This window comes from Miniopterus natalensis, chromosome 22 (genome assembly GCF_054644295.1).
Source record: "Miniopterus natalensis isolate mMinNat1 chromosome 22, mMinNat1.hap1, whole genome shotgun sequence".
Lineage (NCBI taxonomy): Eukaryota > Metazoa > Chordata > Mammalia > Chiroptera > Miniopteridae > Miniopterus > Miniopterus natalensis.
In genome coordinates this window covers 5,514,232-5,538,630 of record NC_142102.1, presented here as the reverse complement: position 1 = coordinate 5,538,630, position 24,399 = coordinate 5,514,232, and the positions used below count along the sequence as shown (strand labels likewise).

The following is a 24,399-nucleotide window of genomic DNA, read 5'->3' as shown; positions in this document are numbered from 1 at the left end:
TAGCAACAGACACCTGACAAGCCCAGACAAATCAGATTAATATAGTAGGTGGAAAAGTCTTAACTGGCTGGTGAGCCAATCATAATATACAAAGAATGGCCAGCAGTGGCTATGTTGGGCGTTATCCCAAAAGAGTAAATGGGCTGTAGGTAGAAGACTAGAGAGCAGATATTCAAAGATTCAGGGATAAAGCCAGGCTGCCTTCAAGGGACAAGCAGAACACTCTGGCTTAGAAACTCTGGTTCCCATGAGGCGTGACTGTGCTTTCTTCCTGTCTTTGGATGTCAGCAAACTGCAACAACTTCTTTACTTGAGTACTGAGTTAAATGAGTTTTTGTTCCTTATATTCAAGAGTAAAGACTGGAACAGGTGATATACAGTAAAAGTATAAAAAGAAAAGCATTTGTTGAGGGTGGAGGGAACACCACACTTTCAACCCAACAATTCTATAAGCTTGCATCAAAACTTAAATATTACACATGCACAGCAACTTTACTTATAAATAGGAAGATGCTGGCAATAACCTCAATATTCAAACATCTGCTAACTAAACCCAGAGGCATTCACAAAGGAAACACTGCAGCGATGAGAAGCAGTACAGGTACCTATTTCTAATAGCTTATGCTCCCTGACTCAGGAGATCCCGATTATCAAGGGATACCTGCATTTAGTGGCATGGAAAGATGCTCATGATATGTTAAAAAGCGTTACAGAACAGCACTTACCTTTTGTTAAAAGCAGCACATTTACATGTGTTAGTACCTACACATAAAAATGAGTTGGTTTTCTGCGTTGCCTGTAATGTTCTTGTGTTTTTGTGATTCTCAAACCCAATCTAATTTCTTATAAACCATAAAAATGTTCCAAAAAAATTAAAGATTTTCTTTCAGATTTGAAAGCCAAGTTCTGGGTCTACTATAGAACTAATCAGTGCTGTGGTTAAAAAAACAAGAAATTAGGGAGGGATAAAAGAAAGGGCAAGTGAGACGACCTGAAATAAAGAGAAGATGAGACAAAGCCAGCTAACGGGCCAACCACCCAAAAGCACTCACTCTAAAATGTTTCACTACAGCCGGGACAGTCTCTTCACTATCTCCCCCATTAACTCAACATCATTGATGTTCCCACCGTGCTGTTCAATCTCATTTCCTGGGTGCTGATTGTCCTCTGTGACCCCTCTATTTAACATCAACTTAAGTCCCAGTTACTTCAGAAAAGCCTCTCTTACCAGGTGACAGTGATTTCTCCCCTCCTTGGAAAAAGGTCTATTTTCAAATTCAAAGATCTAGTTGAGAGAATCACCCAAAATTTCTGAGGTTGTAGTCAGTTGTACTAGAATACCAGACAGGCAGTCCCACATCACTAAAAAGGCAATCACTGTGGTGAACTGTTTGTGTTTGAATAGCAACAGAATTCTAAGATAAGGATCTTCTAAGATACTCTAAAACATCGAAATCCTCTCACAATGTGTGAGAAAATACTGCTAGTGGCTGTCTAGAATATTCCAGCCCATCAAAATCCACCGAGAAAAAAAGTAACAAAAGTATCTTAAATAATGCAAGAAGCAAAAAGGACAAGATAAAGAAAAGCTCCCTCCAAAACTGACTACAATATATCTGACATTTATCTTTTCAAGTCACTTTTACTAAAAAGTCTGACAATCATCATCACTCTTCCAAGCAGGTCTTCCCTTCATTGGCCCGACTGAGAAAGTCACTCAACTGTCAATAAAGTCAAGACTTCCATCCAATACCCTGGGGTTCAGCCAAGTTCACTCTTCTGAAACTTCAGTGAACGGCTGGGCCCTGATCAAGTGCCTGCAAAGGTCTGCCAAAGTGTTGGTGTACAGACCAGGCAAACCAAGGCTAGTCCCCAAAAAGAACTCTAATCGCAGGCCCTACTAATGATTGCTATGCAAAGGATGGCAGACAACGAATTATGGGCATCAGTCACTTGAAAAATTAAAGCGTACAATTAATAGCTATAGAATATCATCGGCCAGGTTTTTAAAATTGCATTAGTAGTTTCTTTGGGTTAAAAAAAATCATTGCTTAATTAATGTAGATTTTTAAATGAAAAGTTAAGGTATGACCTTTTATCTTTCTCAAATAAAAGTTCTCCCAAGAGTTTTTAAAATGTTAGAGATATGTGTAGTTCTACCTGTTATAACATGGTGGAAATGGACTTCAATTTTTTTCAGCTCAGCTTGACAAATGCATTTTTTTATTATTAGAAACTAAAGAAGCCCAAGAAAATTTAAGCAACATTACCATACTTGGTGCCTCCAAGTTTAGGTACATTGAAGAACTTCTTGCGTGAACTGTCATTTAATGTTTCAATAAGGTACTCAAAGGTGTATCCTGGAAAAGAAAATAAACTTTCATTAAACACAGCTATAAAGTAACTTACTCAAAGTGAAAATATCTGGCAATCAACTTTAGCCAATAGAATTTTCTGCAATGATAAAAATGTTGTGTATTTGCCCTGTGCAATTAACCATATGACTTACTAAGCACTTGAAATGTGGCTACAGCGACTGAGGAACTGGATTTTTAAATTTTTAATTAATTTTAATCTGTCTAGTATCCACTGAATTGGGACAGTCCAGTTCTCAACCATGATTCTTAGCAAGTAAAAACTGGTAACAGAATTAAGTGCAAATTGTGATAACAAATACCTGGAAAGATACAATGAGGATGATTTAAATGATGTATAGGCACGTTTGGGGAAAACATGTCCTGAATATTTCATAAGTACAGACAGCAATTTGAGAACGCCACAATTATGTTACAGGGAATGATTTAAAAAAAAAAAAAAGAATCAAAACGCAAGATTTGGGTAAAGCATTCAACAACATGACAAGATCAAAACCCAACCGAACCCAACACTTAACAGGTGTGACCTCAATATTGGTCTGGAGTTCGAAGGTAAAAGTGAGCAACAAAACATTCAGGTAAATGGGCAGATTCTCCCCAAATGAGACGGGTCTTTCTGGTTTTGCACGAATCGAAGCTGACCCTACGAAGTCTGGGACCTCCGGGTCCGGACGTTCTCGGGGAGGGCCGGGAGGCGGCCTCGAGGGAAGGCACCTTTCGGCCCTTTGTGAGGACTCGGCGGTGGGTGCCCAGGACCCTAGGCATGGCGGGGCCCTGGGTCCGAGACGGAGACCAGCACAGCCCGCTGGCAGAACCTGCGGCGCCTTCCGCTCCTTAGGGTCGGGACGGCGCGGGGGACGCGGAGGAGGCCCGGCGCTGCAGTACGTGGTCCGGGGCTGTCCCACCGACGCCCGGCCTTGACCGCCTCCCACTCCGCTTCCAGGGGCCAAGAGGCCGGGAGGGGGCCGGAGACCCTGCCCCCGCCCTACTGTGGAACCGACGGGCCTCCCAGACCCTAACGGGGCTCGGGGCCGGAGGGGCCCGGGCGGGGGTGGGCCCGGAGGGCAGGCCCGGGAAGCGACCCGAGCCCAAGGCCCGCGCGCCGGCCAGTCGACTCCAGAACAGAGAAGCAGGGACCCGGCGCCGGGCTGAGCTCCTGCAGCTGCCAAACCCCAGGCGGCAGACGGAACTGACCTGCACTTGGGGCGTCCATGGCCGGAGACCATATTAGCCCGCGGAGATGGGCCGCGGGGAAGGAGGGGAGACCGGGCGGGGAAGGAGAGGAAAGCGGCCGCCTAGCCGGGAGGAAGGAAGGGCGCAGTCTCGCGCAAACACCGCGAGAGCCGCAGAGCCGGCCCGAACCCGTGATCGCGAGATTTACCGCCCAGCTCTCGCGAAATCTCCAGACAAGGAAACAAAGAAAGAGCGGGGGCGGAGCTAGAGGACCGGCGGTTCTCGCGCGATCCTCGCGCCGGGAGGCGTGTGGTGGGCGGCCTCAGCGTGGCCCGCTTCGCGATCCGTTACTCGATGCTGCGCCGGGGTTCCCGTGGGGGCTCTGAGGTGGGTGGGGTGTGCGCGGCGGGGTGGGTGGGGCGGGGGCGGGTCTCTTCGCTTCCCTTGGTGATGGCCCGGGTTCGCTTGTGCTGCTTGGCCTCCACGCGCGTGCCCGGGACGCGATGGCGGCGGGTGGGCTTGCAGGGGGCCTCGGCTCGCTGGACCCAGCGCACCCCCTGCGCTGCTGCAGCCTGTGTGTCTCCGCTGCCTGCTCTTTCCCGGGGTCGGGTCACCGGGCTTCTGTCTCAGTCCCCCCGCTGGCTGGCTCCCCGGTCCCCCCCCGCCCGCTTCATCTCCCGCGTGCTCCCCCTCCCCTTGCCCCCTGCCCTCCCGACCGCCTCCCTCCCATCCCGGTCCTTACTCCACTCGCTGTCCCCTTGTTGAGAAATACCCTTACATCGGCTTCTGTGACCGCAGACCATTGGTGTTCTGTCCCTGCCCCTAAGGGCGCGCCACCTCAGTCCCCTCTGCAGGCCTGCTCCTCTCTGCCCAGCTTAGTGCACCGGGTGCTGAATGCACCCGGGGCTCTGGCCTTGCACCTCCTCTCCCCAGGTCCCTGCTCCTTCAGCCTTAAATTCTTCACCATGTTATCCCTAAGAACGTGAAAATCTCTTACATAACCATGGTGTGATGATCAAATTCGGGAAACTTAACATTGCTACAGTAATAGTATCAAACTTATAATACATATTCAGTTTTTGCCAGTTTCGCCAATATTGTCCTTTGTAGAAACTTTCCGCCCAATCCAGAATCTAATTCAGGGTCGATCAACGCATTGGCTGTCTTGTCTCGTTAGTCTCTTTATAATCTGGAACAATTCCTCTGCCCTTCATTTTCTTTAATGACATTGACATGTTTGAAGAGTACCAACCTGTTGATTTGCAGCATGCCCTTAAAAAAAAAATGTTGTTATTGATTTTTTTTTTTTTTTTTTTTTTTTTAGAGAGAGGAAGAGGGAGAGAGAAACATCCATGAGAAAGATTGATTGGCTGCCTCCTGCACGCCCCCTACTGGTGATCAAGCCTGCAACCTGGGCATGTGCCCTGACTGGGAATAGAACTTGGTGCATAGAACAAAAAATTGCTCAACCTAGCCACACCAGCCCAGCTGCAGCATGCCCTTTAATTTGGGCTTGCCTGATTGTTTCTTCATGATTAAATTTAGATTGTCTGTTTTTGGCAGAATGCTACATAAATGATGCTGTGTCCTTTTTAGTGCCTCATATCTGGAGGCAGGGGAATTCCCTCGTTGGTAAGTGAGCCATCTCTTAATCTAAAATTGGAGCCCTAGGGGGTCTGGTTCAGTAGTTAGAGCATCTGCCTAGTAGTGAAGGGTCCCCGGTTGGATTCTGGCCAAGGGCAGTATGTCAATTGCAGGCTCTATCCCTGGCCCTGGACTGGGCATGTGCAGGAGATGACTAATTGATATATCTTTCTCACATCGATGTTTCTCTCTCTCTATCATCTCTCTCCCTTCCACTCTCTGAAAAGCAATGGAAAAAATATCCTCAGGTGAGAATTGAAAAATAAAACTGGAGCAGGGTTTCAAGCTGGAGTTTGTGGGACTCTAGAGCCCACATTCTTACCCGTCCACAGCTTTGTGGTTAGACGTCTCAGGTATCACGAGGGGTGGGTGGAGGCACCTACACCTTTCTAAATCTCAGCATGGCCTCTCAGTGGCTAAACCCTGAGTGCTGCCATGTTCTTCCAGCCTGTTTTAATTCTACACAAGGCAACCCTAATTGGTATTGATAGTTCCCAAATACCATATCTTAAAAAAATCAAAACCACAGTAAACAAGGACAGTTTCCAAATACCGTATCTTAAAAAAATCAGAACCTTAATAAACAAGTACACCTGCCATTCCACAGGAGCCACTGCCGAGCCTGGTCCTAGGTGAAGTGAGAGGAGTTGGCTGCTGACCCTCAACACATGAAGTCAAAGGGAACCATTGTACACCCAGAGCTGGTAACCGTGCGTTCTGCCCATCTGGTCAAGTGGAATGCAGCTAAGAGGTTTTTCCTTTTAGCAGATAAGAATAGGCCACACTTGAAAAGTTCTCAGAAACTCACGTGAAATCCCAGTTTGTTGCCAGCAAGTGAGATTAAGAAGGTCAGTGCAGGCTTGCAGTGCAGAAGAATATGCCTGGAACTGTGATAAGATAGAAGAGAAATAGAAAAGACTCATATTTCCTTTCCTAAGAGGAAAAGATTCACCATCAGTAAAATGACATAGAAACATAAATTTCAGAAGTACTGTTAGTTGAATTGTGCCCCCCCCACCCCACCCGTTCACATGTTAAAGTCATCCTGTTACTGTGATGGCTCATCTCAATCAGGCCCTGTACTAGGGGCTGGAGACACAGACATTAGGAAGGCTCCAGGTCTGTTCCTTAATCTAGGGTAAGGGACAACACTAAAAAACAGACAACCATGTGTCCAAAGAGTCAGAGAAACGATCTTAGTGGGAGGCAGCTGTATTAGTTTCCAATAGTGGCTATAACATGGCTATAACAAATTACCACACGCTTAGTGGCTTTAAACAACACAGTTATTATCTTAGAGTTGTGGAGGTCAGAAGTCTGAAATGGATGTTACTGGGTAAAAGGTGCCAAAAGGGCTACACTGCTGCTGATGGCTGTAGGGGAGAAGCGAGGCCCTTGCCTTTTCAAGCTTTTAGAGGCTTCCCTCATTCCTCAGCGTGTGGCTCCCTCGCATCCTCAAAGTAGCACTGGTATTACACAGACATCTGCTTTGGTCATCCATGTCTTTCTGACCGTCCTGCCTCCAACTTTCACTTATAAGGAGATTTGTGATTACGTTGGGCCAAACAGATAATCCAGGATAATCTCCCACTTCAAAGTCCAAGGATCTGCAGCCTCAGTTCCCTCTTGCCACATACAGAACATATTCACAGGTTCCAGAGACTAGGATGTGGACATCGTGGGGGTGGGGGGTTATTCTGCCAACCATCAGGCTGTATCCTGTATGGACATACATCCAGGACCCTGTGAATTATTCCCATGGACTTTAAAGCACAGATGAACCCCACTTGGTGGAAATCAAAGAAGCTTCTTAGAGAAAGTGATGTGTAAAACTGAGTGTATTTTAAAATAATGTTTGTGCCCTGGCCGGTGTGTCTCAGTGGTCAGAGCGTCGGCCTACGCACCAGGGGGTCTTGGGTTTGATTCCCAGTCAAGGTCACATACCTAGGTCACGAGTTCAGTCCCCATGTGTAGGAAGCAGCCAATTGATGTGTCTCTGTCTTATCAATGTTTCCCCCCCCCATCCACTCTCTCTAAAAATCAATGGAAAAAAACATCTTCACTCAGGTGAGGATTAAAATAAAATTTTAAATAAAAAACCACTAACTGGAGTAGATTCAGATGTCGACAACAAAGACCCTGACCAGCACAGGTTCAGTGTCTGGTGACAGGCCTCTCCCGACTTCCAGAGGTGCCTGTTCAACACGGGACAGTCTGACCAGGAAGTTTTCTGTTGAGTTGAAACCAGTCCCAGCTTTCCTTTCTGAGAGCAAACAGAATAAGTCACCTCCTGTGTCCATTTACCTGCCCTCCAGAGATCTAAGGACAGAGACGATGATGTTCCCCAAACTGTGCTCAGCAGCACTGAAAATGCTGATTTCCAGTGACAGGAAGGGGCCGAGCCAGTGTTCAGAAACACGTCCCCACTGTGATTCCTACTTCCTCCCCCCATTTCTTACCACCCTGGACTCTGCCAGCGCAGCTCACGCCCCTGTCCTAAGGCACATTCAGCCAGAGCAGCCATCAATGTGGAGTGTCCCACTTCTGTAAGGGAACCAAGTCCCTGCGCTGGGACAGCCAAGAAGGATCAAAAAGATGGTGGGGCATCCCCAAGAGGACAGTATGTTCATGGTGTCATAGCAAAAGCAAAACCACTGCAATTGGCAACTCCCAGGCTCCTGAGAGGCTGGGAGCCCAATTAATTCGAAACGCATTATGTACAGTTTGCTCACCAGAGGGCGTTTAGATATAACGGGATCTTTGGCCAGAACCATCCTTGTTATAGCAGCTTGTATTCAAAGAGCTTTTCCTCCTCACATCCCAAGTGCTCCAAGCACCTTGCACCCCGGGTCTCATCCCTGACACATACTCTGTGAGCAGGCAGATGGCCACTCCTGTGATCCCACTTTTTAAAGAAGGGCACCTAGAGGTCGAGTGACTTTTTTTTTCCCCCCACTTCATGCTAATTGCAACCTTCTGTGGCTGTTATTTGCAAGTTCATGGGCTCTTTAAAAGCTTTGTCAGTGATTTTAAAAGCCAAATTCACTCACTGGCTGCTCTAACACTTCCATTAAGCGGGGGAGCAAAAAAAATGAAAGGAGGCGGTTTCCCCCTCATTTTGGTGATGAATGAACATCAAAGAATTTGGTAAAATAAATGAACTGCCTCTGGCACCAGCAGTGATTTACTTACAAGCCTTCTTGGTTTCCTATGGTGAGTGACTATTATGGATGATACAGACCTGAGAACTTGGCCCCCAGGAAACTAACAGTCCAGCTGGGAAGGGCTGTTGGTAGGGGACAGAGGAAGAGAAAGCCATCCTGGTGGCCGGATGAGGGAAAGCTTCAAAAAGAGATGACAAAGGACAGGAAAATGAAACAAACAAACAAAAAGCACTGGGGCCCTGGCCAGTGTGGTTCAGCTGGTTGAAGGTTGTCTCATGCACAGAGAGGTCGCTGGTTCAATTCCAGGTCAGGGCACGTGCTGAGGTTGTTGGCTCGATCCCCAGTAGGGGGCGTGCAAGAGGCAGCCAATCTGTGGTTCTCTCATCAGTGTTTCCCTCTCTCCCTCACCCTCTCTATCTCTAAAAAATCAATGAAAACATACTTTTAAAAAACAAACAGCGGGTTCCTTATCAGGGCAGCACCCCACGGGGCTGGCCAAAGGATCTGGATGCCCTGGTCCTTGTCTAGGCTCTGGCCCTGTTCCCCAGCCTTCCCGTCAATGTGGTTGCAGCCCAATTTTCCCCCCCAGTAAATTCCACGTGGCTTAGACTTGCCTGAGTCCCTGGCTGATGAGGAATTCTTTCTGGGCAGAAGCAATGAGTGAACAAGGCCCTGGAAAACGGGAAGACCAGACCTTTCAGGGAGCTGGGCAGAAGGTTTGCAATGACAGGGTTCAAACCTCCAAATCTCTTTACACTAGAGCCCAGCCCATATGTTTACAAGCACCAAACACACACTTGGAAAGTGTGCGGCTGTTATGTAAAATGTCACCCCAGGAGGAAGCTGGGTACAAAGAACCTCTCTGTATTACTTTTGCAACTTTCCGTGAGTCTATAATTATTCTAAAATAAAAGGTTTTTGAAAAAGCACACTGCTGTTGATATAAGTAGTGGAGACAGTGTCTGAATTTTCCCCTCCTCTGCTAAGGTGTGTGGTCGGGGAGGTTGCACAGGCAGGGAAAGGAGGCCAGACCTAGAGGTGTGAGCTAAACCAAAACCACACTGAGAGGTGGCTGGGGCTGCCAAGGCAGGAAGTGGGGGAAATCCAGGGGGCTAAGATGGGATCAAGTCAACTTGGGTACCAGGCATTCAGACCACGGGGGAGGAGAGAGGGGGAGAGAGGGAGGGAGGGCTGCCTGGCAGACAGGCTGGAGCTTCAGGGGAAGATGTGAGCAATTGCCTCCTGGGTTCAGGTCGGTCTGAAGTTTGCTCCTACAGGCTGCTGAGGTGTGATGTAGGCTGTGTTGGCTTCCACTACAAAGGGTATGGAGAGCAGAGTTATGCTAACTCTCAAATTCAAGATGGACTCAGTCATGCTAACTCTCCTCTCCGCAAAGGGCCAGGGAAGAGGTGAAGGGACCAAGACAGGAAGAGCAATAATAGATAAAGGGGAGAAGAGAACACCTGGGCCGGTTACTGACCGCGCACTGGGTGGACTTCATTTAACCCTGGCATCCTTCCTCATGGCAGGTGGTGTCGTCTTCAGTGACTAGGAGCTCCAAGAAGCAACCTGACCTCTATTAGACCCAACAGCTAGTAGGTGGCAGAGCTGCAATGAATGTGACATCCACCGGACTCCAAGCCCGGCACTGAAGGTAGCCCTTGTGGCCAGGAGCTGCTCCCCAGCCCTGCCCTCAACTCTAGTGGCACCAAACTCTTCCCCGCAAGGTACTGAAAATGCTCATCAGGTTGTATCACCCAGACCTCCAACCCATCCCAAGTGAACCCAAGTGGGTGAGGCTTGTTTTATCCACAGGCCCCGCTGATTGGACCCAGGGTGGACCCAGAGTGGCCACAGCCCACAGCTGGTGTCATTGCTGGCCGCAAAGGGTGCACATCGCTCATTTTGATGAATTTTGTCAAACTGTCCCCATCCCCGCAGAGCCCACACCACTGGAGGCTCCTGCTTCCCCACACCCTGTGAGATCCCTCTGTTATCAGGATTTTTTATCTTTACCCATCACAGGATAGTTTTGGGGTTTTTTTTAATCCTTACCTGAGGATATTTTTTCCCCATTGCTTTTCAGAGAGAGTGGAAGGGAGAGAGAGGGAGACAGAGAGAAACTCTGGTTTCTCTCGCACGAGCCCTGACTGGGGCCAGGGGTCGAGCCTGCAACCGAGGTATGTGCCCTTGGTTGGAATCGAACCTAGGACCCTTCAGTCCTCAGGCCGACGCTCTAACCACTAAGCCAAACTGGCCAGGGCAATCGCAGGATAGTGTTTTGTTTTGTTTTGTTTTGTTTTGTTTTGTTTTGTTTTGTTTTGTTTTGTTTTGTTTTGTTTTGTTTTGTTTTGTAAATATATCTTTATTGATTTCAGAGAGAGGAAAGGAGAGGGAGAGATAGATAGAAACATCAATGATGAGAGAGTCATTGATCGGCTGCCTCCTGCTCGCCCCCTGACTGGGGATCGAGCCCGCAACCCGGGCATGTGCCCTGACCGGGAACCAAACCCCGATCTCTCGGATCCTAGGTTGATGCTCAACCCCTGAGCCATGCCCGGCCGGGCACAGGATAGTTTTTTTAAAAGCCAGCATTACTGAGGGATAACTTCCTTGTGACCCCCAGGGCAGTTCTGATTCAGACTCTCTCCTTTCACAAGTGAGGCTCCACCTCAATTCCTGGGCTTCTCTCCAGTTGGATGCCTCGAGGTGGTTCTTACTGTCTCCACTTCAGGAGTGAGGATACAGAGGACACACAGTGAGCCAGGTGGGCCTGAGCCCACAGCCCATTCTCTTCTGCCTCCCTTGATCGGACTTGCTGGACCAGGATTGAGACCTCGGGGACTTGCGTCCCAGTCTACCATCAGCTGCTGTGCGACATGGAGAACGTTCCCATCTCTGGGCCTCTGTGCAGTGAGTGGGTGCTGACTTCCATGGCCTGAGTGGGAGACGGAGCAGGAAACAGCCCAACACTGTCTAGACCCCAGTCCTTCATTGCTCATCAGAGGCAGCGAGAGGCACAAGGAGAGCACCCCCCACCATGTGGCACTGGGAGCATTCAGCCCCCAGCCCTGGGAGAGGTGGGGGGAATGGGGGAGGGAAGAGGCCCATATTTCAAGCACTTACCCAACACATGCAAGGCAGTCCTGCCCTGTCAGGGGGCTTTCCTTGTCCCAGGAACGAATTACAGAGGCAGGTGGAAGTAGTTATCTTTGTTGAGAGAAACAGGGCGCCGGAACTTGCTCGGAGGCCCTGAAAGATGACTGGAATGAAAACCAGATTCGGCAGAGTTAGTGGTGAGAGAGAGTGGATGAGAGCTGCCATTTCATTGTAGGAACTGGGCCGGGTGGGGGTGCACCTATGAGGGTGGGAAAATGAGGCACAGACAGTCAAGCCTCCTGCTCAAGGTGACACAGGCTTTGAGACTTAGACATGGTCCCCGTACAGTCTCGCTGTCTCCCTACAGTCCCTGCAAACTCTCAGTTCTCATGGACCACAGGGCCCATACTGTGGACTCAAGAGGCCGGATTTAAGTCTCACTGGAGCTGACACAATCCGTCAGCCAGAAGGGCATCATAACTGGGTTTTTATTATTTTCACTTTAATGATCTTGTTACATATATGACCTTTGGATGTTTGGCTAAAATGTCTCTGTGTTTGCTCCACAAATTGCTGGAATCTGCAAAGACAGAGCTTTACTACAGCCCTGGCCAGGTAGCTCAGTTGGTTAGAGCATTGTCCTGATACACCAAGGTTGCGGGTTCGATCCCTGGTCAGGGCACATAAAAGAAGCAACCAATGAATGCATGTTGCTTTACTTAATTCCTTTTTTTAAAAACCTCACCCAAGGATATGTTCTTCATTGACGAGAGAGAGAGAGGAAGGGAAGAGAGAGAGAAACATTGATCGGCTATCCGTGTACACCCTGACCCTGGATCCTGGGGATCAAACCTGCAACCCAGGTATGCACCCTGACCGGGAAGTGAACCCGAGACCGTTTGGTTCATGGAAGGACACTCTAGCCAACTGAGCCACATGGGCCAGGGCTTAATTCATTTCCTTTTAAGTGCTGTGAAATGGTCCATTTTCTGACTATACTATTCTTGGCTGAACCAATCTCCTGTCACTGGACACCTGAGCTGTTTCCAGCTTTGTGTGATTACCAACATTTTGTGGTGAGTATCTGCAGAGTGTTTCCTGTGTACATGCTGAACCTGACTAGGCACATATGGAGAGCTGGAATTGCAGGTTTATAAGGAATACAACTGAAATTCCATGTTCCATTTCTTCAGGCGCTGCCCAATTGTCATGTATTCGGTTTTTATCAGCTTATAGTCTTCCTCACAATGGATAAAAGTGCTTCCCAACACTTCATACTGCTGTTCTTTAAAATTTCTGCCAATCTGAGGGGTCTCTTCCCCTGGGAGTGGACCGAGCATGTGAGTAAACACCATCCACCCTGTGTGTCTGAGGGGGAAAGGTTGGGAGTCACTCGGTCTATGAGGACAGTCGTATTTGACCACAAACATCATACTGAGGTTTAAAAGCTGATGAATTGCTTAATAGCTAACTTACAGCAATTCACCGTAGCCAGTGAAACACAAACCGCTCTTAAAACCAAGCAGTCATCAAATTCACTGCTGTAATGAAAGACCTTCCCAGGGGCCTCTGTAAGTGTGGTCTGAAGCAGCCCCCTGGGCCCCTGTGGATGTCTTGGCAAAGGAATAATGCTGAACCTGGAGGTCCTCCTTCCACAAGGCTCTGCGTGTGGGCAGGTGTGAAATGAGGGGCCTAAGCAGTAGCTCTGGGACCTCCCCCAACACACACCCTCTGCTTCTCCAGGTTGGCAGGGCCGATGCGTGATGGCCTGCATCTCAGCCCGCCAGGGGGGAAACCAGAGTTGGCCCAGCAAGGTCGCGGCAGGTGGTAAGGTCAGCTTGTTTCGGAGCCATCTGTGCTGGGACCATCGCCTGCCCCGGGCCTATCAGACCCTCCATTTTCACCTGCTCTGTCTCAGTCATGCACCTGGTCCCTCCAGAGTCCCAGCTTTCAGGAACTTAAGAAAACACAGCAGGAAGCCAAGCTTCCACTCCTGCCCACAAAGACCTCTCAGGGTTACTGTGAGGACCAGCACAGGCCAGGACTTTGAAAAGTATCAGGTTCCATAGGTGACAGGTTACCTAACATATATTGGGTGTCAACTAAATGTTGGCACTCACGGAGTATTTAACTAGTATTTTATTTAATAGTCCCAGTAATCCCGTAAAGTAAGGACTATTATTATTCCTACTTTGCAAATGAGGAAACTGAGTCACAGAGAGGTGAGGAAATTCACCCAGGAACATGTAGATAATAAATAGTGGAGCTGTGATTTATTGATTTCAGAGATAGGTAGGGAGAGGGAGAGAGAAGCATCAATGATGAGAGTCCTTAATTGGCTGCCTCCTGCATGCACCCTGCTGGGGATCGAGCCCAAAAGCCAGACATGTGCCCTGACCAGGAATGGAACCTTGATCTCCTGGATCCTAGGTCGATGCTCAACCACTGAGCCACGCCAGCCAGATGGCCCTGAGCTTGTAAACATAGGTAACACTGAGCTCTCAGATCCCTTTGGAATCCAGTCTGAGATTCAGGGACCACAAATGACATAAGGCATGGTCATCAAAGGCCTTGAAAGTACCATGTTTGTGAGAAAGGGCCGGATCATAAATTGGCAGGACTCTGTTCTGGTACTGGTATCAAGACAGCTCAGTGGGCCCCCAGGTGCCCCCAGGTTAGAGTGAGGAGCCGAGGGCCAATGGGAGGGGCAGGGTCACTGGGAGTGGTCTTGCAGTGAGGCTTTGGCAGGGCAGAGGGGGCACCACTTGGCCTACCTGAGAATAAGGATTGCACTGAGGCTTGTGAAATCATTTCCCATCCTGACAGTCCTTAAAGTGCACCTGCAAGGGAGGCAGGCAGACTGTCACCCTCACCCAGGGAAGGCTGCCAAGGCCCAGGGCAGGTGAGACGCAGGAATGCTTTCTTAAAGCTCTTTCTTGCTGGTCCCCGCAGGAGCTGTCTGCTCCCCAGGATCCGCAGGGAAAAATGCAGACAGAACTTCACCTCGGGAAGGCTGATTTCCAAGCTGACCTGTTTACGATGGCAACAGCCACGGAGGTACACATTTCTTTCTCAGTCCCTGGTGTCCCTCTAGAACCTGGTGACTCCCACAGGGTTCCTAACACCCAGCTCCCCAGAGAGGGTCTGAAAGCAGCCATGCACCTCATGTGAGGGGGGTTTGAAGCATTATGGGAAAAAGCACTTATAACCAGGCGTTTCTCAAACAATAATGTGCACGCGGATCCTGGGGGACCTTGTTAAAAGTGCAGTTTGTAAATCTGGGTGAAGCTGAGATTCTTGCACAACAAGCTTGCAAGTGAAGCTGCTGGTCGAGGACCACACTGGGAGTAACAGAGACACGAGGGGAGTGCCAGCATTTAATTGACACCCAATATATGTTAGCTCACCTGTCCCTATGGCACATGATAGTGTTAAAATCCTGAGGTGTGGGGAGGGCCTGGAGCAGGAGGTCTGGGCTCTTCATTGCCACATTTGCAGCTGACTGTTGAAAAGTTGCTTAGTTTCTAGTCTCAGTGGTCCATCTGTAGAATAGTCAATACCTAGTAGTATTTAGTAAATACCTAAATATCAGTGAAAATCTAAGATAGTAGCACCTACCTCATGAAAGCACTGAAAGGATTAAATGAAAAATGTACCTACAAGGTACGGAGCCCAGAGCAGGGCACACATAAATTTTCACGAAATATTAAGCACCAGCTATTACCGAAGGAATGGAGAGGCTAGTCTGGTAGAAGCTCAAGCACCAAGAAGCCAGCAGGGAGGTGGGGAGGGAAGTCCTCTCCGCTGTTGTGAAGGTAAAGCCTTTTTAAATTCTGCCTTAGCATCTGCGGCCATCTCCTCCTGGAACTCATCAATGCCGGTCTCCCTGGAAAGAAGGAGAAGCCCAGGTCACCTGGGCAGGTGCGATGATGGGTCCCAGGTCGAGCCTCCTGTCTCAGCAGCTCTGTCATCTCAGGACCCCCTCTGCAGCTTTTTCACTTGCTTGCAGCCACCCTGAGCTGCTTTTTCTTAAATCAGCTCCGCCTCACAGAGGGTTGGAGCCTGCCTGCCTCTCAGGGGCTCTGGCTGCCTCCTGTGGAGTATGAAAAATGCCTGTTTGTTGTCTGTCTCATTGCCTTTAAATCTACTTTATGCACAACATCTAGGTGGGCATGTTTGCAGGCTCGGCAAAGCCATTACTTTTCTTGGTGACATTTTCTGGAAATGGCTTGCATTTATCATGAGGAACTGAGGACAGCCCTTGCCTACATTGGGAACCACGCGGCCCACTTCCCAATCGTCATCTGTGTCTGTCTGTCCCGCAAACCCACCTGCACTCAGACCAGGGCTGGAGCTCAGGTGTGCCCTGGTCAAACTGTAAGTACATGTGAACCAATATCTGGGATCTTGCTAAACTGCAGAGTCTGGCCTAGCCAGTGTGGCTCAGTGGTTGAGTGTCAACCTATGAACCTAGAGATCACGGTTCGACTCCCAGTCAGGACACATGCCCAGGTTTTAGGCTCAATCCCCAGTAGTGGGCGTGCAGGAGGCAGCCGATCAATGACTCTCTCATCATTGATGTTTCTCTCTCTCCCTCTTCCTCTCTCTCTCTAAAAATCAATAAAACCATATTTAAAATAAATAAATAAACTGCAGAGTCTATGACTAAGGATCTTATGTAATTTTCTGTCTCTTCCTGGCTCTTGTTCCCAAAGTTCTTCCAAATCAGTAGAGACAGCTGCTTCCACTGTTCTGGGTTGTCCTCCTGAGCCCAGCAAGCTGTCTGATCACAGCTCCACTGCCCTCTAGCTGTATGACCTTGGGCACGTGACTCAACCTCTCTGAACCATAGTTGCCTCATCTGTCAAATAAGAACACAGATCCCACCACCTTCTAGGGACAGTCTAGGAAGTAAGTGAGAGGATGTGGAATGCCCAGCACAGTAACTAGCCACTGGGCTCCCACTGGTCACCCCAACCCAACCCCAGCACCCATGAGGGGCTGGGCCCCAAATGTCTCAGTGCTTCAGACAAAGAAAGAGCCGGCGGGATTCCGGGCTGGCTCTAACCAGGGTAGGAGGGCAGGGTGGGCTAACAGACAACATCAGGACACGAGCCAAGACCTGGGCCCAGCTGAGCCCCTCTCAGCCTGATGACCCAAGCAGCCCACCTTCCCTCTCTCCACCCTGGTGGTCTCACCTGCAGAGGAGGCAGCTTGACTATGAAACCCGAGTTCTCTCCAGCCTTGGCTTTAAAACAGGAACTCAGTAAACACATCCAGGCCGGCAGATGGGACTTTGCTCGGGTCCCTCCAGGCGCTGCTCTATCCCGGCCCCTGGGTAAATGCTAGAATTCCTCTTACCCTAGAGTCACCCTCCACTGTCCCCACCTCCATCTCAGCAACCTCAAGCCCCGCCCTGCTTGTGGAGCCTGTGTGTTCCCCCTTTCTCATCTAAATGCGGCTTCCTGGCGAGCCCGACCTCCTGGGAGCCGGGAGGAGAAGCAGCGAAGGCTCCGGAGCCTGTAGGTGGTCCCTCCCCAGCGGGGCTCCTAATCACTTTCCTGATTCCAGAGGCTCATTATGTGAGATGCAGGCTGAGAGGCTCAGCCGGGGTTGCAGCCCCATCTCAGCTGTCAGCCAGCAGGCGCCTGAATTGCTCATTGCTGCTCTGGGGGAGCTGAGGACTGAGCCAGGAAGGTCTGTTTGCAGCCCCTCACCTTCCTCTCCATCTGATGTGGGCCCCCGCCAGCCACTGGGGGTGGGGGCCGTGGGGCACAAAGGGGGTTTGGGCAGGAAAGATCGATTGAACAGCTCATCCGCAAATCCAGCACTGAACTTGAGATGGAGCTGACCACCTCTTACAAACCCGGAGGCAGGGACTGAGGGGGCTGCTAGAAATCACCACATACCGCCCGTAGGAATGTATAATCTAGAGAGAGGTCGAGGAGAGCCACTCCTCCATTCATTCCTGGGTCTGGTAATCAGTCACCGAGCCCTTCCTCCTTCCCTGGAGCTCTCAGGAACAAACGGATACTGTGGAGGGCACACAGGACAGCTGGGGTGGGGCTGCGACCCCCGCTGAGCCTCACAGCCTGCAAGGCAGACAGGCCTTTGCTACTGTTTTCCTTCTGCCACTCCCTTCCCCACGGCCAGTGCACACTGCAGACGCTGAGATGGGGAGGCAGCCCCGGCCCTGGGGTTGTTCAAGGCCTAGGACACAAGCAGCTGATTGTGAGGCTGACTGGTGAGTGCAGTTGTGAGGCAGACAGCGCAGTGGGAGCTCATAGGGGCAACGCTGGAAAGAGCAGGATGTGTTTGGGGAACGAGTTCACTACAAATTAACCAGGAGAGATTCCTAGTCTTTTTTATTGATTTCAGAGAGAGGGAGAGAGAGAAACATCAATGATGAGAGAGTCACTGATCGGCTGCCTGCCGCACGCCCCCTGCTGGGGATCGAGCCCGCAACCCGGGCATGTGCCCTGACCGGGAATCGAATCTCAGTCTCCTGGATCCTAGGTCGATGCTCAACCGCTGAGCCACACCGTCTGGGCGAGATTCTGAGTCTTAATAGCTCTGTGGCCTTGGACAAGTCACCTAACCTCTCTGGGCTTTATTGCTTATGTGTACAGTGGGGAGAAGGAAGACAGCTCCCATGAAGGCCCTTTCATCCTGTCCTTTTTTCAGAAAGCACTGAGCAAGACAGACAAAGCCCCTGCCCTCATGGAGTAGGAAGAGAGACAATGTATAGGATCAGCAGGGCTAAATGCCTCAGAAAACGAGAAACCAGGGAAGGTGGGTTAACAATTTAAAACAGGGTGATCAGGGAAGGCCTCACTAGTAGGATAACAACTGATCAAAGACCTGGCGGAGGTGAGGAGCCAGCCATGTGGCTATCTGGGGAAGTGCTGTCTGGACAGAAGGAACAGCAAGTGCGAAGGCCCTGGGGTGGCTGGGAGCTTGGTGTGTTTGGGATCCAGTGAGAGGACAGTGTGGCTGGAAAGGAAGAGCAGAGGGACTCTATGGAAACTGGCTCCAGAGGGTGTGTAAAGCTGGTCCTCTTTCTGCCGGGTGAGTCCTGCTGTGTAATCAGAAACAGCCTGAGTGGCTGGTGAGCAGGAAGCACTTCTCAAGGCCAGTACCAGCAGCTGGCAGGAGGCTCGGGGTGCCCGGTGCACCTGGGGGCCAAGGTTGGCTGCACTAATTGAGTGCGCTGAGGGGACCGTTCCTGACACACTGACAGTGGGATTCTCAGGCGCTCCTGCCTTTGACCTAGAGAATTTTATAGGTCCATTTGCAGTGTCAGGGTCCAGCACAGAGCTGGCCACCACCATTGCTGCCATTCCTGTGGCCAGACACTGGCCCAGAGCTGAGTCCCCAGCAAGGTAACAGCTCAGCATGGGGAGAAAATATTTGCATCTTGCCTGGCTGGGCGTGGCTCAGCGGTTAAGCCTCAGCCTAGAATCCAGGAGATCAGGGTTCGATTCCCGGTCAGGGCAATGCCCTGGTTGCCTGCTCGATCCCTAGCAGGGGGCCTATAGGAGGGAGCCGATCAATGACTCTCTCATCATTGATGTTTCTCTGTCTCTCCCCCTCTTCCTTCTTCTCTCTGAAATCAATAAAGATATATTTTTAAAAATTTTTTTAAAACACTTGCATCTTAAAGGAGCCCCAATCCCCAACATTTCCTTCTGCCCCTGACCCATCCCATGCCACCAGTCAAAGGATCCTTCCCAGTTATTTGGTGGAAGAAATGACACAGCAGACCCCACAGGACAAAAGAGTCATTTTAGTTTGTGAGTCACAAATGCCAGGGCCCTGGAGATATTGAAGGGATGAGGCATGAGGATGTGGGGGTGTTATAGCATGGTAAGAAGCTAGGAAAATTCCAGGACAAGTGGAATAGGGAAATTGAGACAGATAAGCAACATTTTGTGGCCACTTAATAAATCCTATCTCCCCTAAACCAAGGACACTTGAGCATAAATGGTTTGTATTTTTTCTCCCCAACCTGAGGGTCAATAGCTTAAATCACCCAATTCATGGAGACAGATAACAGAAATCCAATTAGTGCCATTTGCCAACCATACCCAAGGGCAGACAAATTAAGAGAATAAATCTCATTTTGGTCTAGCAGCCTAAAACTGAAGAATATTCTATTTATCCACCCCTAAGACCTCCCCTAAATGCCCAGCCCTTAAAACCCCTGACTGTCCCAATGCCCTCACCCTCTAGGGAGCACACCCATGTCATTCCCTTCCCCACACAGGCACCTATCCCCTAACCTCTAAGGGACCCCATGAGACTTGCAACTAGGGGAGCAATGGGCAGTGGCAGCTCGTCCTGGGCTAATCCCCTGAACCTGCCTCCAAGGCCCCCTTTTCTCTGACTTCCCAGTGAGCCAAGGAGCCCAGCCTAGGCTCTCCTGTTGGTCTTCTGTGCCCCTCCTTGTTTCACTGTCCTAAGTATATTTTTGCTGTGGTCAACAACTTCTTGCTTTCTTTTCCACACTTTGTCTCTTGATTGAAGACAAGAACCAAGGTCTCCCCTTCTCCCCATAACAGGGCGAGGCCCTCAGCTCCCAGAGAGGGGCAGAGGGGAATGAAGACTCCTGGGGCTGGGGGCCCAGCAGGAGTCTGTGCTCTGCCCCCTTGTAGGTCAAGTGCTCAGTGTGGAGTGGGGGCCGATGGTGTCCAGGCCATCGGGGTCTGAGACAGCCTTCCCCAAGCTCTCGGGGTGCAGCTTGATGCTGGCACCGCTTTGAGGTCCTGTGTGCTCAAGTATGGCCTGGAGGTGGACCGGGTGTCCTGGGAACCCAGAGGGGCCAGACCACTGGGGACAGGGTAACCCTGTCAAAGCCCCATCTACAGAGGAATAAATATTGATCCCACACAAGAACGTGTTCTAAAGCACTTCAGATGCATTAACTCATCCAGTGCTCACAACAAGGCCCTAAGGCACCCTTCTCTTATCTCCACGTTACAGGGGAGGAAACCGAGACTGTAAGAGGTTAAATCACGTACCCAGTAAAAGGCCCGGCTGGAATGTGGCCCCGGGCAGCCAGGCTCCAGGTCTGTTCTCTGACTTTTCCCCTGTATCGCCCAGACCAGGCCGCCCTGGCAGACAGTACCCATGAGGATCCTTGAGGATCAGATTCCAAACCCCACACCTTGGCTCTCCGCCAGCCTCCCCAGAGTTTAGGCTCAATCCCAACAAAGTAGGGTGGGGAACCCCAAACGGACTGAGATTAAATTTCTACCACCTGCTAGTACTTGGCTCATCAGGGAGATTGAGTTCAGTTACAGATTCATGAAGAGCTTGTGGACTAAGACTCATTCCTGTTACAGTAACCACCCAGGACTGAAGGGGCAGGAAAGTAGCCAGCGCACCTCAGGTGAGAAAAAGACACATCTACGGCTGGGCCCGGGGCTCCCTGCTCCCCATGGGGTTTCGGGTCCTGGGGTTGAGTCTCTCCCAGTCAGTGCGGTCCTGGCTCTGGCTGCAGCGGAAGGTCCGTGGGGCGGATGGGAGGCACCAATCACCACACTCACTCATCCAATTAGGCCTGGAGTTCCTCCCTCATCTGGAAAGAATGAAAGCAGCAAAGCCCTCTGGTCACTAATGCAAACCATTTGTGTACTCTGAGGAAACGGATGTGATTCACGGGGACATTCCAGCTCTCCTTGCAAGAAAGAGGCCGGGGCACTTTGCAGAGAAGGGACATTTCAGGTCAGGCTGGATTCAGTCTCCCAGAACCATCCCGGGACCTCTTTGGGAAGCCGGACCCAGCCATTCTCGGTTCCCTACACATGGGCTATGTGTGTGTGAGGGAGGTCAATGGTTTCAGAAATTCCAGCTGGACAAGTTGGACACTGTCTCGGCTTCTTAAAGGGCATGACCCAAGATGCAGTAATAGATTTGATGCACCAAAGGCTGTTGAAGGGAAACGTCAGCAGTTACCATCATGATTCCTTAGAGTGTAAGCTCCTTGAGGCAGAGGTGCTTACAGTTGGTTTGACCTCCACATGCCAACACAGGGCCCCAGGAGTTAGAGGCATGGTTTTACATCAACTGTCTTTCCACTCTGGTCCCTCCATGTGACCCCTGACTCTGCCATTCAGCCACACCGATCCTTTTTCTATCCCTTATGGACTGCCAAGCACTCCCTTGCCCCAGGACCTTTGCACGTGCTGTTCTGGGAGCCTAGCATGTCCTTCTCTCCCTAACTTGCATACTTACCCTCTATAACTTCTGAGTGCTCAGCTCAGGCGTCACCTCCTCAGGGAAGTCATCCTCCTTGTCCTTGGTCAGTCCCCTCAGTCCACATTCTCATTATGCCTTGTAACTCCTTGTCACATCTGTCACAGTCATTTTACTTTTTCATATAAATCTTTGATTACTATCTGTGTTCTTCTCCACACAATCAACTCCATGAAGACAAGGGCTGTGTCACCATCACCAGCCTCGAGGTTTGCCCAGTGCCTGTCACCCAGTAAGTATGGAATGGGGAGGTCTACTGAGTACCAAATGCTGAACGACCCTGAAAAATTGGTATTTTTCTTCTTGTACAGAGAAGTAAACTGAGGCTCAGAGAGGAAAGGAGACTTGCTCAAAGTCACACACTTGGAAAGGGCCAGAGGCAGCCTTTGAATCCAGTTCTGGCCCGTTCAACAGCCTCTGTCCGCCTGTAGCCAGCTCCAAATCTCCTGGGTGGTTGAAGGATTAGGCCAATATTTGGGATGGACAGCATCAGCCTTGAGTGTGAGTTTATAGATGCAAGGCCGTGGTTCTGATGTGAACTGCAGAGTCCTTGCCCAAGAAATGTGGCTGTCTGGGTTCAGCTCCAGGCCAGCCCCTCGCTGCTTAGCTGGGGGCAATCATCCCCAGCCAAACAGCAAGGTGACTCAGTCCTCCGGTCCCTTCCAGCCCTGCTGGGTCATGAACTCTGGGAGAAGCAGGGCTTTCCTGGTCCCCAGGCCCCATGCCTCTCAGGGTGACTGCTACAGTGGGCCACATGTTCACCAACTGGGCCCGGGAAAACACCCCAGATCCTGGCTCACAGAATTGCTCTGGGTCCACATGAAAGGCATTCCTGGGAAATGTCTCCACCCTCCCTCCCTCCCCTGCTAAAGAAGTGTGTGCTGAGAATTGTGGCAGCACTTGCCTGTTAGGATCCGTCTGAGAGGAGGCCACAGGTCTCATGCTTTATTGCCCTTGCCCCAGTGTGTGCAAATCAGCTCAGCTCTCTGGCAATTTCTCTTCTGTCCACCTCCTGGTGGAACAAAGATGCTCAGAGAAGTAGACGTGACAGACAAAGGGCCTCAGGTTCCCTGCACCTTCCCCTGGAAAGCTGCCTCCACATTCCAGACCCTCTAACAAGTACAGAGGGGGAGGGGAGGGGGACCACATTGTAACCCGCCCTGCTGCTCTGAATCATGTCTCCCACACTTCCCAAAAACTTCCCAGAAATGACAGCCGTGGTCATTACTGACCAAGATGCACCTACAGGAGAATGCCCTTCCTTCAATCTTCAGGGGCTACTTCCTTATCACTACCACTGAGGACTCAATTCAAATGTTGCTTCCTCCAGGAAGCCCTCCCTGACCACTGCCACACCCCTCGATTTGTTTTATCATCTTTATAGCCAGCCCTTCTCAGTTCTGAGGAAGAGGTAAAATGCAATATGAACCTGAGGACCTCATCTGGACAGATCGATGCATCATGCTTACACATTGGCTCCCAAGGAGATTTTTGTCTGCTCTTGACCATTCCAGTGGGGCAGGGAACATTGGGGGTTATAGTTCCAACACCTTCAGCTCCGTGGAAAGTAGCTCTGTCCCAGGAAACTTGCTGTGACCAGGACATGTTCTCTATCTGTGCTGTCCGGTATGGTAACCCCTGGCCACATGTGGCTATGAGCACTTGAACTGTGCTACTCCTACCAAATAACTAAATTCTTTATTTCATTTAATTTTAACAAACTTAAATTTAAATTGCCACGTGCAGCTGGTGGCTATCGCATTGGACGGTGCAGTTCTAGAGTTTGGCCACGCAAAATACGGTCCCACAGACCAGCAGTGTCAGCATCACCTCCGTGCTTATTAGAACTAAGCCCCGCTCCAGACCAATTGAATCAGACCCGCATTTTAACAAGCTCCCAGGTGGTTCCATGCACATGAACATTTGAGAAGCGTTTCTCTGGAGCACAGCCAAGAACAAAAGGGGAAGAAAGCAAAGGAGAGAAAGGAAGGAAGGAAGAAAAAAGGCTCCTGGATGGGGAAACCACGATCACAAGTCTTGGCCTCTTTTGCATAGAATTCACTCAGCACCCGTGCGGGGCGTCTTGATGTTCACTTTGGACTCAGTTCTAATTGCTTTGTCTGCAGGACTTAATTTTCCAGCTGCAGCAGATAGAAGCAACTCGAGGCACCCTTAGAGCCTCTCTGCCACCTCCGTCGCACCCGTTCAATCAGCACAAAGTGCCACATTGCCAGTTATGGAAGGCGAGGTCGAGCATCTCTCTAAGACTGTCAGTCTCGCTGCTGCAATTCTGCAGGCCACAGCAGCATTCCACAATTTCCTTGTTAAGCCCCTGTTAGCGTCTGAAATAATGAAACACGTGCTCTATGCCGATGAAATTTAATGTTCAAGCTACATCATAAAGTGGTTTATTTATGGGCAAATTTTACATTTCCCTGCAGGGAGATAAGTTAGTGTGCAAGCCCTTGCCACTCCTCCTTGGCTTCCCCTTGACATCTCAGGGGAAATATAGGGAGGGAGGCAGGCGAGGGGTGGGGGACAGGAGGCTGCACATTCATAAACCTGTGGCACAACGTAGCTGATGACAATTCTGCTGGGTTTGCGGGTTTAGGCCAGTGGAGGAAGGAGTTCAGTGGGACTCACTTTCTGACCTCTGCCAAGTGTGTTAGAGCGGTGGGATTGATGGG

General features: G+C 50.2%; 1 protein-coding gene and 1 long non-coding RNA gene across 4 annotated transcripts in view; one reads left to right on the top strand and one right to left on the bottom strand.

Annotated features, from left to right (window-relative positions):
- Positions 1 to 3,676, bottom strand: part of IREB2 (iron responsive element binding protein 2) — a 37,199-nt gene extending 33,523 nt beyond the window's left edge. The window contains exons 1-2 of the mRNA XM_016209582.2: positions 3,570 to 3,676; positions 2,271 to 2,360 (exon numbers count right to left, since the gene is read on the bottom strand). Coding sequence (XP_016065068.2) covers positions 2,271 to 2,360; positions 3,570 to 3,588 — 109 coding nt within the window. The 5' untranslated portion in view covers positions 3,589 to 3,676. The remainder of the gene's footprint in view (positions 1 to 2,270; positions 2,361 to 3,569) is intronic.
- Positions 3,677 to 3,854: 178 nt separating this feature from the next.
- LOC107534473 (uncharacterized) lies at positions 3,855 to 16,064 on the top strand. 3 transcript variants are annotated; one of them, XR_015716355.1, is made up of 6 exons: positions 3,855 to 3,935; positions 9,886 to 10,083; positions 12,649 to 12,795; positions 13,199 to 13,282; positions 14,408 to 14,512; positions 15,298 to 16,064. It is a non-coding gene; the product is annotated as an uncharacterized LOC107534473 (long non-coding RNA). The 3 variants fall into 3 exon arrangements; XR_015716354.1 differs by having other exon boundaries at positions 13,199 to 13,287; XR_001602948.2 differs by lacking the exon at positions 3,855 to 3,935 and adding an exon at positions 5,811 to 5,896 and having other exon boundaries at positions 13,199 to 13,287.
- Positions 16,065 to 24,399: the final 8,335 nt, after the last annotated feature.